Source organism: Mixophyes fleayi, chromosome 8 (genome assembly GCF_038048845.1).
Source record: "Mixophyes fleayi isolate aMixFle1 chromosome 8, aMixFle1.hap1, whole genome shotgun sequence".
NCBI classification, from domain to species: Eukaryota; Metazoa; Chordata; class Amphibia; order Anura; family Limnodynastidae; genus Mixophyes; species Mixophyes fleayi.
Genome location: NC_134409.1, coordinates 14,377,265 through 14,392,867, shown reverse-complemented (window position 1 = coordinate 14,392,867; position 15,603 = coordinate 14,377,265). Strand labels below are relative to the sequence as shown.

The following is a 15,603-nucleotide window of genomic DNA, read 5'->3' as shown; positions in this document are numbered from 1 at the left end:
TGCTCCAGTGTTGCATAATGATGGCATAGTTCTAGTGTAATGTTTCTGCGGAGTATTATGCAATGATAACATTGCTTCAGTGCGGTTTGTTTCTGCATATGGATAGTCGTGCAACTTTGTGATTGGTACTGAAGATTACTGTGTAGGAGTATTATTACTCCAGTGTGAAGGACTCTACACAGTGATACCATTGCCCCAGTGATTGGTATTGCACACCAATGATTGCAGTACCAATTGAAAGAAAAATGCACCAGGGCCAGAGGTACTACAGAACATTGCACACAGATTACACTGCACAAAGTTTAATTCATGCACTCCTCATCTCCCACAGTGACTTTTGCAATTCCCTCCTGATTGGTCATCTCCAAATCAGACTCTCGCCACTACAATATCTTTTGCAAGCAGCGGCTAGATTGATTTTCCTTGTAAATCGTTCTTCTTCCGCTGAGCCACTCTGTCAGTCTCTGCATTGGTTATCTGTTGTTTACCAAATCTAATATACAATACTTTTACCAACAACCAAGGCCATCGACAAAACTGCACTTGTCTCAAAATATCTCCCAACTCGACACCTCTGTCCTGCATAAGATCTGCGTCTCATCCACACTCTCTGAGAACCCACCTTTTCAGGCTAACGTATAAAATTCCTCAACCAGCCTCTTAACCTCCGTAGGATTCCCAATTATCACCCTTTACATAGTTCACAAAGACAACTACCTTTTGACCAACATTGCTGTGCGACTGGATCATAGAGTCCACTAAGCACTTTTTAGCTTTGCAATCTGGCTGGACCAATATGCAATATGTAGCACTTACCCTCATGTGTCAAACAGCCATTGTCCTATAGATTGTAAATTTGCGAGTAGGGTCCTCTTATCTGTCTGTCTGTAAAACCCATTATTATTATTATTATTGCTGTGTTTGTTCCCAATTGTAAAGCTATACAGAATTTGCTGGTACTATATAAATAAATGATGATTTCATTACCATTCCTCTGACTCAATGCTGGATGGTAGACAAGGGTAGCATTGCTCCAGTGTTCCCCTGTTTTTGCACTAGGAACATGAGATCACCACTCCTGGGCTTTCACTGCACTAGTTGTTGACACTTGTATTTTTTACATTATGAATTGGTCACAACTCTTGTTAACTAGACCTTGCCCACAAATTACATCAGTATTATAAGGGATAAGTAGAAGTTGTAAGTAAACACAAATCATCTAAATATTTATATCAATAACTCACCAATCAGTTATGTGAGTTTAAAGAATTAATTGATATTTTTTACTTTGTGTTTAAGTTATGTGTGTGTGGTCCACTTAAGGGCAGTGTCAGACTGGCGTTTGAGAACAGGAAACCAAAGTATTAAAGAAGCAATATGCTCCATTAGGGTATGATGAAAGTGAACGGGGAACTCTCTTTTTCTGTCACAGTAAAGATTTTACTGTAAAAGTTCTTAACACATTTTTATAGCGAAATTGCCTTGGCTGTTACAGGGTGATAGCGTTCTCAATTCACTTTTGTGATACACGGACTGAGCTTATCTCTATAGAATGCAGTTGTTTCCTGACTATAAAATTGTGGCATTCTAAAATGTCCATCCAACACTGCCCTAATAAGGAAGGGTAGTGGGCTGTGAGAGCTCAGACTACTAACTTTAAACATGTTGTTAAACAAATTTGGAAATATTGAAAATACCCCTGCACGTATAAGGAGTGCTACACCTCCAGAGTGTCCTTCCAATGGTATGCATACAAGCTATAATGCCGTCATATAGAATAGTAGAAAACCGATATAGTGTACTCCGTACAGAATTGCCTCCAAGTCAAGTATATAAAGTGCTCACCTGGCATACATCTTGGAATTAAGCATTCAGATATCCCAAGATTTCCAAAAACACACCTTTATTCCATATAAAGTAGTACTAAAATAGTGCAATACCACAAATCATAATAAGCAACAAAGATTACACTGACAGATTAGGAGACTTTATAGGCTTGTTTCAGACTCTGGGGGTTAGATTTATCAAACAATCTAAAAAGTAAAAGTCTATGTATTGTCCATAGCAACCAATCAGATTCTAGCTATCGTTTATGTAGTATATTCTAGAAAATGTTAAATCTACCCCTGGATCTTTCACCTTCTGTTGTCCTGGGGTAAATGTCCTTTTTTGTGCTTTTTATTTTGATACACTGTTATTATGTGTTACTGTGCACACTGTATGAATCAGTGTTCTCCCCAGCACCTATTTCCTAGGTGCTCCACCCGGCTGGTTTTACTTGCCACCCGGTTCTTGGGGCCCAGTAGAGTCCTATTATTTTAGAATAAACCATTGTTTCTCTTATTATAATGGGCACTATGTGAGCACTACAGCCAGCAGTGTGTGTTACACCACTGACCACCAGTCCTGCCAGGTGTGGGCAATAGCCTCCAACATTTTTCATTATTATTGCAAAGTATTACACTGCCCGCACCCGGCTGGCAACATTTTCTGATGAGAACAGTGGATGTATAATATTGTGGGGCTATGGGGGTATGTATTGTTGTGGAACACCAATGGGGGGGGAGGTATGGGTTTATTTAGCATTGTGGTACACTGGGGTTATGTATCATTGTGGGTACATGGGGTTATGTATTACTGTAGATACATGGAGTATGTATCACTGTGGGTACATATGGGTATGTATCACTGTGGTACACTGTTGGTACATAGGGGTATATATCACTGTGGTACAATGTGGGGTATGTATCATTGTTGTACACTGTGGGTACATGGGGTATGTATCTCTGTGGTACATTCTGGGTACATGGGGGTATATATCACTGTGGTACACTGTTGGTACATGGGGGTATGTATCACTGTGGTACATTCTGGTATATATCACTGTGGTACACTGTGGGTATATATCACTGTGGTACACTGTGGGTATATATCACTGTGGTACACTGTGGGTACATGGAGGTATGTATTACTGTGGTACATTCTGGGTATATGGAGGTATATATCACTGTGGTACACTGTCGGTATATGGGGTATGTATGATTGTGGCACAGATATCACTGTGTTACACTGTTTGGAGCCGCTGCCTGCGGCTGTTATATGATTGTTATTGTCCCGCTCGCTCCCATGTGTTGAGGTTCGAGCAGGTGAATCTGGCTCCGCCCACTTTGTAGGAGGTGTTTAGAGTTCCCGCCTAGGTTGTGAGCGCGCCCAGTGGTAGCGGGGGGCGGGGTCCATAGACACGCCCGCTCGTCTCTGAGATTGTTGCTATGTGCGCGCGCCGCTGCCAGCTCTCGCGAGACCGCTGATCTCGCGGGAATGTGCGGAGAGACATGTCCGGGGAGCGAGGTGAGAGCGGGACCGGGGTTAGGGAGGAGCGTGGACACCAGTGTCATTATGTGGGCGGAGGCAGAAACGCGTTTTAGGTGAGGAATGATGTGCGTGACAGGACGTGGCTGGTGTGCGTGGAGTCAATATGGTGGGGGCGTGGTTTGTAAATTATGTGGGCGGAGCTTGTCGGGCTTTACTGTTCACGGGGGATGTGTAGGAAAGTTGGGGTTCATGTCATGCCCTTAATATAATTATAGGATACTGTGAGGTTAGATACCCAAGGGGAGGTCTCAATGTGAGATGGGGTTGGATACCCAAAGGGAGTGCCATATTATGATGGGGGCTTGGATACCCAAAGGGAGTGCCATATTATGATGGGGGGTTGGATACCCAAAGGGGAGTGCTTTGGTATGATGGGGTTGGATACCCAAATCAAGTGCCTTCTTATGCTGGGGGTTGGATACCCGAAGGGGAGTGCTTTCTCATGCTGGGGGTTGGATACCCGAAGGGGAGTGCCTTCTCATGCTGGGGGTTGGATACCCGAAGGGGAGTGCCTTCTCATGCTGGGGGTTGGATACCCGAAGGGGAGTGCCTTCTCATGCTGGGGGTTGGATACCCGAAGGGGAGTGCCTTCTCATGCTGGGGGTTGGATACCCGAAGGGGAGTGCCTTCTCATGCTGAGGGTTGGATACCCGAAGGGGAGTGCCTTCTCATGCTGGGGGTTGGATACCCGAAGGGGAGTGCCTTCTCATGCTGGGGGTTGGATACCCGAAGGGGAGTGCCTTCTCATGCTGGGGGTGGGATACCCGAAGGGGAGTGCCTTATGCTGGGGGTTGGATACCCGAAGGGGAGTGCCTTCTCATGCTGGGGGTTGGATACCCGAAGGGGAGTGCCTTCTCATGCTGGGGGTTGGATACCCGAAGGGGAGTGCCTTCTCATGCTGGGGGTTGGATACCCGAAGGGGAGTGCCTTCTCATGCTGGGGGTTGGATACCCGAAGGGGAGTGTCTTCTCATGCTGGGGGTTGGATACCCGAAGGGGAGAGCCTTCTCATGCTGGGGGTTGGATACCCTAAGGGGAGTGTCTTCTCATGCTGGGGGTTGGATACCTGAAGGGGAGTGTCTACTCATGCTGGGGGTTGGATACCCGAAGGGGAGTGTCTTCTCATGCTGGGGGTTGGATACCCGAAGGGGAGTGCCTTCTCATGCTGGGGGTTGGATACCTGAAGGGGAGTGCCTTCTCATGCTGGGGGTTGGATACCCGAAGGGGAGTGCCTTCTCATGCTGGGGGTTGGATACCCGAAGGGGAGTGCCTTCTCATGCTGGGGGTTGGATACCCGAAGGGGAGTGCCTTCTCATGCTGGGGGTTGGATACCCGAAGGGGAGTGCCTTCTCATGCTGGGGGTTGGATACCCGAAGGGGAGTGCCTTCTCATGCTGGGGGTTGGATACCCGAAGGGGAGTGCCTTCTCATGCTGGGAGTTGGATACCCTAAGGGGAGTGCCTTCTCATGCTGGAAGTTGGATACCCTAAGGGGAGTGCCTTCTCATGCTGGAAGTTGGATACCCTAAGGGGAGTGCCTTCTCATGCTGGGGGTTGGATACCCGAAGGGGAGTGCCCTCTCATGCTGGGGGTTGGATACCCGAAGGGGAGTGCCTTCTTATGCTGGGGGTTGCATACCCGAAGGGGAGTGCCTTCTCATGCTGGGGGTTGGATACCCGAAGGGGAGTGCCTTCTTATGCTGGGGGTTGCATACCCGAAGGCTGGGGGTTGGATACCTGAAGGGGAGTGCCTTCTCATGCTGGGGGTTGGATACCCTAAGGGGAGTGCTTTCTCATGCTGGGGGTTGGATACCATAAGTACCCTAAGGGGAGTGCCTTCTCATGCTGGGGGTTGGATACCCTAAGGGGAGTGCCTTCTCATGCTGGGGGTTGGATACCCGAAGGGGAGTGCCTTCTCATGCTGGGGGTTGGATACCCGAAGGGGAGTGCCTTCTCATGCTGGGGGTTGGATACCCGAAGGGGAGTGCCTTCTCATGCTGGGGGTTGGATACCCGAAGGGGAGTGTCTTCTCATGCTGGGGGTTGGATACCCTAAGGGGAGTGCCTTCTCATGCTGGGGGTTGGATACCCGAAGGGGAGTGCCTTCTCATGCTGGGAGTTGGATACCCGAAGGGGAGTGCCTTCTCATGCTGGGAGTTGGATACCCGAAGGGGAGTGCCTTCTCATGCTGGGGGTTGGATACCCGAAGGGGAGTGCCTTCTCATGCTGGGGGTTGGATACCCGAAGGGGAGTGCCTTCTCATGCTGGGGGTTGGATACCCGAAGGGGAGTGCCTTCTCATGCTGGGGGTTGGATACCCGAAGGGGAGTGCCTTCTCATGCTGGGGGTTGGATACCCGAAGGGGAGTGCCTTCTCATGCTGGGGGTTGGATACCCGAAGGGGAGTGTCTTCTCATGCTGGGGGTTGGATACCCGAAGGGGAGTGCCTTCTCATGCTGGGGGTTGGATACCCGAAGGGGAGTGCCTTCTCATGCTGGGGGTTGGATACCCGAAGGGGAGTGTCTTCTCATGCTGGGGGTTGGATACCCAAAGGGGAGTGCCTTCTCATGCTGGGGGTTGGATACCCAAAGGGGAGTGCCTTCTCATGCTGGGGGTTGGATACCCGAAGGGGAGACCCTTCTCATGTAAACCAAAACACATATGTATTACTTATGTAGCAGGGCTGCCCTGCAGCTAGTTTACAAGCATGCTTTTACATTATATATTGGATTTTTTTATTGAAGCATTTGTAATATGGAGCGGGTTACTAGTAGACCCCAAATGCTCTGCCTTTGCAGGGGTCAAGGTCTTGCTCCTCACTATGGGAGAGCAGTGAGAGCCTGGAGTGTTATAATATAATGCTGTGTATGGGATCTCTCTAATTTGTCAGACACTGTGTTAATGTTTTCTGTCTGAAGCATTGCAGAGGATGGAGAAGCCAGATAATTTATGGGAATTATGAGGCACAGTAGAGTGGTAAGGAGGGATGGAGATATAACAGTAGTGTGAAGGGAGCCCAAGCATGTATAATTTGCTGGTCATTTGGATGGTTTAATTATATCGTATCGGCTGATTATATGCTAGCCAATCCTGGGTAAAATGTTGTTGTTTGCTGTTATCCATTACCCGTTCCCAAAAATGTTTGTTCATTGTCAAATTCCTAGATTTTGACTTTGGCTCCTAAAGTTTGGGTAAATTTGCCCAGACTTTGGTGGGTGTCTTGAGGTAGCATACTGTGGGTGAGAGGAAGGGGGGTACATGGAATTTCTTGGTATGTGTTGGCAGGTCTTATATATACTTTTATGGATATATTTGATAGCATGCATGACTTAAAGACATGTCATTATCTGTTAAAATATAGGCATACACAGAAGCCGTGGACCGTGTGAGTCAAGTGTGACAAGTTTCCACATTTTGCAGGCATTTAATGTGCTCACAGTTGTATTAGTGGTTTTCATTTGTGCAGTTAAATGAAATGTGTGAATTATTTATAACTTATTTACCCGCACTGTGGGCGCTTGCATAATTATATCATCTTGATTTAATTTATTTAAGCTTATGCATGAAGTAGGCACACAACCCCCACCTCTTCCCATTTGTTAAGCTTCTACAGGTCAGTTATTGCTTATTGTATAGAATATACATTTTAATTCTTACATTTATGGTTTCCCATTACTTCTGTGTTTATAGTGCACATCATTTAACTATGCTCTGAATATACCTGGTTAAAGGACATGTGCCTGGACTGAGATGTTAACCAACTTGATTTTTTTAATTGTGAATTAAGACTTTTGTGTGTTTGGTCTTCCACTGGGTGCACAGATTTCTCAGCTTAGATTATTGCAGAACTCCTGTCATTTGCTTATTGCAACAGGGTCCCATATATAGTATTGGGGGGAACAATGTACATCATGTTTTCAGTAATGAAGGATGTAACACATAGGAGGAGATTCAGTTGGCTGCGATATTCCTGAGAACATTGCGGCTGCGTATTTTTACCGATATAAATATCCGCTCAGTTTTGCTTGCGCCTCTATGGGGAGCGAGCAAAAATCAGCAGGATTTTCACTAGAGAAAACACAAACAAAACGCACAATGGTGTCTCCGTGGCTGTTCCGGATACACATTGCACATATTTTTTTCTAATTGAATCTTCCCCCATGGAAATGATGCTGTGGAACTAATCTAATCAAGTGGTGGCTGTCATTTCTGTACCAGTGTGCATTCTCTCCTTCCCTCTGACTCATGTGTCACTGCCGCTCTCCCAAAGGATGTCCCCAAGCAGTAAGTGTGGGTCCCAGGTCTTATCACTGGCAGTCCCTTTCCATGTGTTAGTGTCAGTGAAAAACAATCCTTTAATCCAGGGTTTCCCAAACCCAGTCCTCAGGGCTCCCCAACAGTGCAGGTTTTCCGGATCACATGTGACATAATTAGGACCACCTGTGGATCTGTTACAATGTGTTAGTCAGTAATGAATACACCTGTGTTCCAGCAAGGAGATATGGAAAACCTGCACTGTTAGGGAGCCCTGAGGACTGGGTTTCGGAAACTCTGCTTTAATCCTCTCAACAATGGGGGAATTTTATATCGGATGATATTTCGTTGTTTTCTTATGAGTTGGTTGACCCAAGAATATTTTTTGACAACATTGTATACTAGTAATTTTAATTTTTTATGGGCTAGGTAGGGCTTTGATTTAGTAGCAAGTTCAAATCTATTTTTATTTTTTTGTGCATTTTACAGGGTTAAACAGACCGACATAGCAAAAAGTACACATCTCCATGATTCTGACCGAAGTTAGTTAGATCCAAATAGTTTATCCCAGAAAGTAACCTTAAAATTAATTTTCAATTTCTCTTGCATGTTATAGCACCAAATATGTGTACTTTATTTTAGATATGACACAGTTGTAGGGACTAGGAAGAAAGGAATATTGTATTTTGCAAAATCTAGAAGCTTCCCTGGTACATGACATGAGGCTGACATGTTCAACAGGTGTTAAGAAATATGTGAAAGTAATGACAAGTAGGTGCTGGTTAATTATGATAAGTGACCAATAACTCTGTAAATAGCACTTGCAATTAGTTTTTTTTTTTTTTTTTTAATGGTGAGACATCAACGCTTCTATTTCAGTTTGACTATTGACTTTAATGTAAAGTGCCCACAAGTGACATAGGCCTAATGACAAGTCCTCTTGTAGTGTGAAAGGTGGGTTATTTTTGTATGTATAAATGTGGACGGGAGATAGTGGGACATATCTTGGCAGAGGGTTGCAGTCCTCCAGGGATTTTTGGTGCCTCCCTCCTTCCTTACCACCAGTATTGTTTTGCGTTTAAAAGGCAAAAAAAGGTTGTTGTTCCTTGAGCAGATAGATATAACAGACCGCATGCCTGTTCATGGGCATATTTGGACTGCACTTTTTTTTAATGCATGGTGGCAGATGTCACGGGTATTACAGGAAAATCCCAGGAAACACTGTCCCGGCATGTGGGGGAAGATACTGCAGAAGCTTTTGTTAAATTGTCACAGATGTTTAATTAGATTATTTTGCTGTTTATTTTTATTTAATCTGGTACAGTGATGGGTAGTACATAGTGTTGGTTCCAGTAATTTGTTTTTGGGTTCTGGTTTTGAAGAGTGGAATATTTCATGTTTTCTTTGTGCAGATAATTCTACTGAGTTCCAGTTCAATAACTGACTGAATTCTAGTGAGTTCCCTCATCCGTGTGTGAAGGAAGGGGAATGTCTTGTGTAATGAAGGAAACATGTAGTTGGAAGCATTCTTCTATCAGAGATCACCAGACAATAGAGCAATGTGAGGGAAGAAGCAGGGACCTTTGAAGTAGAGCAATGCTACCCAAGTATTCCCATGTAGTGGGCAGTTTATAGGTCTTAAAAACATACTTGTGAGTGGCTGCTATTAGCATTGCACTACCACCTACGTAACATGCCCTAGCCGCAGCCCTGGGGCTGCAGCATGCAGTCGTCTTTCCTGTGGCTCTGGCAAATCATTTTGGTTCACCGTGTTTTAATAGAAAAGCGGACCAACTGTGATCAGTACTCCCCCCTCCAATGTTCCAATCTGTGTACCTTACTTGCTTCATAAAACTTAGCCACGTTGTCTACTAGCGCACGTTTGTAGTGACATGCTATTCCTAATGTAATCGGCCACCTCCCTCAGTTCAAAGTGATTTTCTGTTTGTGGTAATTTTGTATACCTGGGTGTTACAAGCTGCCTTAAGAACTTCAATGTGCTCTGTAATTCCAGTGCCTTTCCTTTTTTTTTTTTTTCTTCTAGAAATAAGGTTGAAGAAATACAAGTAGAAAAAAAAGTTTACTTCAAAAAGGCATGTAGATTGCTTGTAAACTGGTACAGTGTCTTTTATATAACCAGCCGCTCACTGCAAAAATCTAGGCAGCATAACGGGTTGCGTAGTAATGTCCAATCACCAGACCACGCACTCTCCTGGTTTTTAATCTCTGCACAGACTGAGCAGCTGCTGATTACATGAAGAATAGTTTCCCTGTGCTTGTAGGTTTGTGGTGTCTGAATAGCGCCGCACAACTGAAGTACTTGCCATGTAAATTGCAAAAGCTTCCTATTCATGTGCTGAGGAACAACATACCAAAACCGAGCATGTTGCTATTGATGTGTACATATATATTCTGACTTTCTGCCTTTAACCTTGTTATCGGTATAAAGTTCCTCTGTAATACCTGGTGCTGTCAGTAACTCTAGACGTAGGCCTCTTGCTTATACAAAAGTTTACCTTTCACCTGTGCAGGAATTAGTTCTGTTTTAAGATGGCATTTATACTTCTAGTCAACAATGTTTGTATTGTGTAAATTGTATCTTGAAATATTGGTGCACATCTAAGGCACCACTGTTATAAGCACTTAATTTGTATTACATTTTGTAAGGGTTGGTATGTATTATTTTATTGTGTTTTTTTTTTTGTATGTCTAGTGAGCCAGCTTTCAGCACTACCTTCTTTATTATATATACATTTCTCTCAACAGTCCTGATTTAAAAGGGGGGTGTTGTAATGTGAGTATACACTACAATTCTCAGATCCGATTTAGAGCCAATTGGCCACAAATTGCAGCCAGTTTGATCCGCCAATAACAAACACTCCTGATCAGATGTCGATCTGGATTGGCTGAAAATGCATTGTGACCCTGTGTCGTCATTGTCCATTCACAGCAATTGTGGAATACGGGCGTTCAGCACAGATCTCGGTGCTGTGGTTGAGTGGGTGGATTTGCCATGTGTGAGTCCTTTACTCTCATGATCACTGTGTTTGTGTTGTAAATATCTGAGAATGCTTTACCTGCACTGACTGCTGATGAAGAGGAGAGTGGAGGATGAATAGCATAATGGGGTTTTCAGTTTGTATAGGAAATGTGTTTTTATCTAAAGGCAGAAGAAATGCAGTATTTTGACATCATTATTTATTATTCCATTGGTGAAAAATAGTGGAAACTAGATAGGTTGGAATAATGTTTTATGTAATGAAAATATTGTTTAGTGTTGCCTTTTTTTGTAATTTGTTGTTTTTTTTTTGTAACATTTGTTGAAGTTTTTCTTCCGTGTTTGATTTGCTTATTTCCTTATATCCTTTGTCAATAGAAATTCTCTGCATATAGTTTTATAGATTGAAATAGCTAAAGGTTTACCAGGCCTGGCTAATTCTTCTATATGTTTTTTTTTTTGTAGGTTTCCCAATGAGAGGATCATGTCGATCTCACGATTGGGGTGATCCATAGCATGGCTGCTTCCCGATCGACACGCGTCACAAGATCTACCGTGGTGTTAAACGGATTGGACGAAAACTTCTGTGGGCGCACACTGAGGAACCGCAGCATTGCTCACCCAGATGACGTTGTTCCCCCGGCTCTCCTGAGATCAAGGTCTCCTAAGAAAAGGCCTGAGCCTACCCTGATCCAAAAGGGAACCATCTCCAAGGGCATCGAATTGAAACAGCCGGGTCCTCGGGAATCTTGGGTAAGCCCAAGAAAGAGAGGGCTGTCTGTTTCAGAGAAGGACAGTAACGAAAAAGACAGTGTGGAAAACAAGGAAAAAAAGTCCACAGGACCTTTGTCGCCTGTACTGAAGAAAATCAAACGCTATCTGCGCTCCGAGGAGCCCAGTAGCCCAGAGGAAGAATTGTCCAGTGCATTTCATAAAGAGCCCTCGGAAAGCAGGAACTCTGAATCTGACAATGAAACAGACACTTCCCGTACTAAACGAGCTAATCGATGTCTTTTACTGGATGATAGTAACCAAAGGGAAAGCAAAACGGAGTCCGAGTCGGAGGAAATCCTGAAACACACAGTACCTGATGAGGACGTATTTAACCATCAGGCAATTAATGGTATTGATAACATTGAGGCTGCTGCTTTAAGATGTAATAACTGTCCTTCAGACGGAAGTATTAAACAAAACAATGCTAGTGCGTTCCTTCCCCCTAAGGAATTAATTGTATCGGAAAATGGGAGCTCACTAACTCCTTGTCCCGTACTGAGTAACAACAAAGACGGACTTTCAGACCATAATGTGCCTTGCACACACTCCGACGAGCAGGCAGATAGACAGGACCATGAACTAGTTAACTGCCTACCTATCGATCACATAAACCAGACCAATGAACTTGTGGGCGTTTCCTGCACGGACACGCCATCGACTGTACGGGATTCCGAGGAGGAACTTGATGTTGTAGGCGATAGTGTTTCAAAGGAACAAACTGCTAAATCTCCAAACCGTGTACCAAGCTCTGACCAGGACAAGCCGGTGTCGACGGAGCCCCTGTTGGAATTACCCGCGTCTGAGACGGCCCATGCGGCCTCGCTCGATGCTTGCTTTTCAGATACTCAAGAACATAGATATACTTTAAGAACGTCTCCGAGGAAGCCTGTGTCGGTCAAAGATAGCTTGTCAAAAAATGAGTCTCCTTGCGGGGAGAACGGGCAGGCTGAGGAGAGTTCTGATGACAGTATTGGACTTGCCAGTGCCGTTAATGGTTCCATGGTAAATACCGAAGACGTAGATCTTGGTGACAAAAAGACGGCTTGTCTTGCTGTGAAATGCTCACAGGAGAAACCAGCCTGTCCACCCTCTCGTACCGAGTGCACGGCACCACCCGCCAAGGACAGTGGCAGCCTACAGCCTGCGGAGGAGGAAGACGACGAGCCTGATGTGTATTACTTTGAGTCCGATCACGTGGCGCTGAAACACAACAAAGAGTATGTGTAACCATGGTAACCTTGTTTTCTGCTACCGAGTAATATGTTCTTTGTCAGTGGCTAAGAGCTGAAGGTTTGTTTCCTGTTTACTTGTGTAGATGTCACTTAGCAATTTAGGGTTTTATTTCCGTTTCAGATGTTTAGTGTATTATGTGTTTTGTTTGCAAAGGTCAAACCACGTTCACAAACGCACAAGGGCTCGCTTAAATATGCAAGGTATTTTGCTTACGTGATAGAGAACAAACAGTCCTGCTGTCCATACATTACTGACCGTCAAGGTGTGCTTCTGCTTTTATACGTCACGACAAAGTGTACTTGTACATTTCTCCCAAGTACGCAGGCAAGAGCAACATACTGCAGATCTATAATAATACAAATATTGGGATTTAGCTAATCCACCTGAGATACCTAATGCATTAGTTGGTTTTGAAGGCCATGAAACATAGAATACAATTACACTATAATTACCAACTCTTGGTTATCTAGAGAACACTGTGTCGTTTGTAACTACTTTCTAATAGACAAATCGAGTGTTTTCTGGATCAGCGGAGATGTTGGATTAAAGAATTTTCAGCAAAATCAAGTTCAGAATTTGGTCAAGCATTTACACAAACCAGAAAGTGGTAAAGTGGCCTTCACCTTACTGTTTAATTAGGTATGTTTGGCCAGGGTCCAAGCATCTGTTGTATTCATTATGTGGGGTTATGCAGATGAAATAAGTGTCCATTGGTTGGCTTAACACTAATGAAAATTTCCCTCAATTTTGTATCAATAAAAGTATTCGGGTTACTACATGTTGTGTGAATACCTCCTGATAAGTGAAATTGGATTTCTCTCTGAAAAAAAAATGCCTGCTTCCAACGCCGAAACGACTGTAGCTGCCATTTGACAGATAGTTTAAGACACTTCTTTCTTTTTTTATTCTAATCTGTCAAATAGTAGCAACAGTGTGTTTCAGGCATTATCCATCAGAATTCCTAGTTCAAGAAACCAGGCCAGAGTTATTCTAGTAATTTGTAGAACCCAGCATAATGCTCTATATTGTCTGTGTTATCAGCTGCTCCACTATTTCCAGTGTTTTCAGGGTGTAGACATATTTGTAGTGGGAGGGACTTATCTAATATATCAAAACCAAACGTTAACAATCGTACAGAATAGTGATACAAGGCTTCTATCAAACTGGTGCAGGAAGATTGTGGTGTGAAACACACAAAGATCACAGACATTATTTGTTGAACTGCTTCCTGCCCGCTAACAGCCTGTCTGTGTTCTGTCTGAATCCGCGGTGTTCTACCTGGAAGTAATACACTTCCACCCCAAATTGCAGCTATTCAGCACATTTTACAATGCTACTGCGGGAATCCGGTGTCCATTGACTGCTTCTTGGTTCCTACATGGTCTGGGGACAATTTGATTTAGTTCCCAGCCGCTCAATCTCAACACTTTATTTCCCAATTCCCGTGGGAAACCTCAGTCATGGTTGCAAAGCTGAAACCAGGTCTCCTTAAGCGGTTGGTCATGTTAAAGTAGGAAAGTCCTAATTCAGGTGTCTTCTAGACTATTGCTAATAGTGTTTGTACACTGACTGCCGTGCCAGCGGTCTAACATTGCTAAGGGGCAGCTGGGATATTGATCAATTGTATAAAAAATAAAAGAAAGTTTAGAAATATAAATAAAATAACAAAATATATCTCTCCCACCAGCCCAACTCCTTTCTCAGCCCATTAAGGCTTTGTCAACTTATTCTATGTGTCATGGGTATATTTCTTATGGGCAAATTTGCCAATCATAAATTGGGGTACGAAGAATGCAGCAGAAAGTGGTTTGTCATAAGAACGTCCAGTCTGTCCAGCTGTGGTATCCACTTATGCAGATTATTTATGCATTGTGGAACTGTGATTGAAATTGGCATTTGTTTGCTCTGGTTGCCAGTGATGGGCCGGTCATACCGCTGACTACATGCCGGTTAGTGGTCCAAGTCTTTCAGGCAGTGTGGTCGCACCCATTCATACCTTCCTGACCCGGGGCTAGACTCTTTCCATTGTAACTCAGGGGGAATCCGTTCAGATGCTGCCAGTTCCACATTGCAAATAACAGTACATCATTTGAGAATAGATGCTCTTTAAAAGGTTTTCTATTGATAAATCAATTTAACTCAAATGAAAAATGAAAGCTATTTTTCTATTTCCATGCTACGTTAGAGAGTGGTTTATTTAGTCTGTAACATTTTTAGAAGTAAATATTACAGCTTGGATGAAATAAAGTGCATATTGGTTCTTATTTGTGTTGGAAACAGCACATCAGTTGAAAAATGAGATTTTCTGTGCTGGGAAAAACCCATCTTCCCATATCTCTAAGCGTATATAGATAGAAAAGCAATGTGAGATAAATCCATCTCACCAGCCGAGTCCATTTTCTCTATAGCATTCTAGTTTTGTACATTATTTTATGCAGCGCTTTTGCCATGTTAACCAGAAAAACCTATTTACTGGTGTAAAGCCTGGGATCAGGTTTTACTGTGAATAATTATATTGATTGGTAGAAATCCTCTCGCACATGGGGTGGAATAGAGAAAAGCCACATTTTTAGAAAGGAATATATTGATTGCAAGCCGAGCAAATGGATTTTTCTGTACAATCGTTCCTAGAGTACTTTGAAGTTTTGCAGAGCTGTACAGATGCCTTAGTGCTGTCAGATCAATGTCTTGTTATAGAGAAAACGGTACAGTTATTGTTGAGTAATGGTTCTCATGTAGAGAGAACAGCACATGTCTGTATGTTTCGGGAGCAGAGACTATTGAGGTGAATCGCAGCCAAGAAAAGAACATTGTATCAGACTTCTAGATAACATTCCACAAATACTAACTATTATTATGCCTAGAACTTGTATTGTCTTGATTACCCTCACATCTGTGTTGCATGTGTCTCACCTCCCAATATTTCATGATATCACATTATTTTTTTAATTAAAAGAGAACTATTTTGACTATTAACTG

The 15,603-nt window shown here is 43.6% G+C and overlaps 1 protein-coding gene across 4 annotated transcripts in view; it reads left to right on the top strand.

Moving 5' to 3' along the window:
• Positions 1 to 15,603, top strand: part of ZZZ3 (zinc finger ZZ-type containing 3) — a 34,856-nt gene that overhangs the window by 2,215 nt on the left and 17,038 nt on the right. The window contains exons 1-2 of one of the 4 annotated variants that reach the window (XM_075181940.1): positions 3,286 to 3,348; positions 11,083 to 12,608. In XM_075181940.1, the coding sequence (XP_075038041.1) occupies positions 11,134 to 12,608 (1,475 nt within the window). In that variant the 5' untranslated portion in view covers positions 3,286 to 3,348; positions 11,083 to 11,133. The other 3 variants (XM_075181941.1, XM_075181942.1, XM_075181939.1) reach the window with 3 other exon arrangements.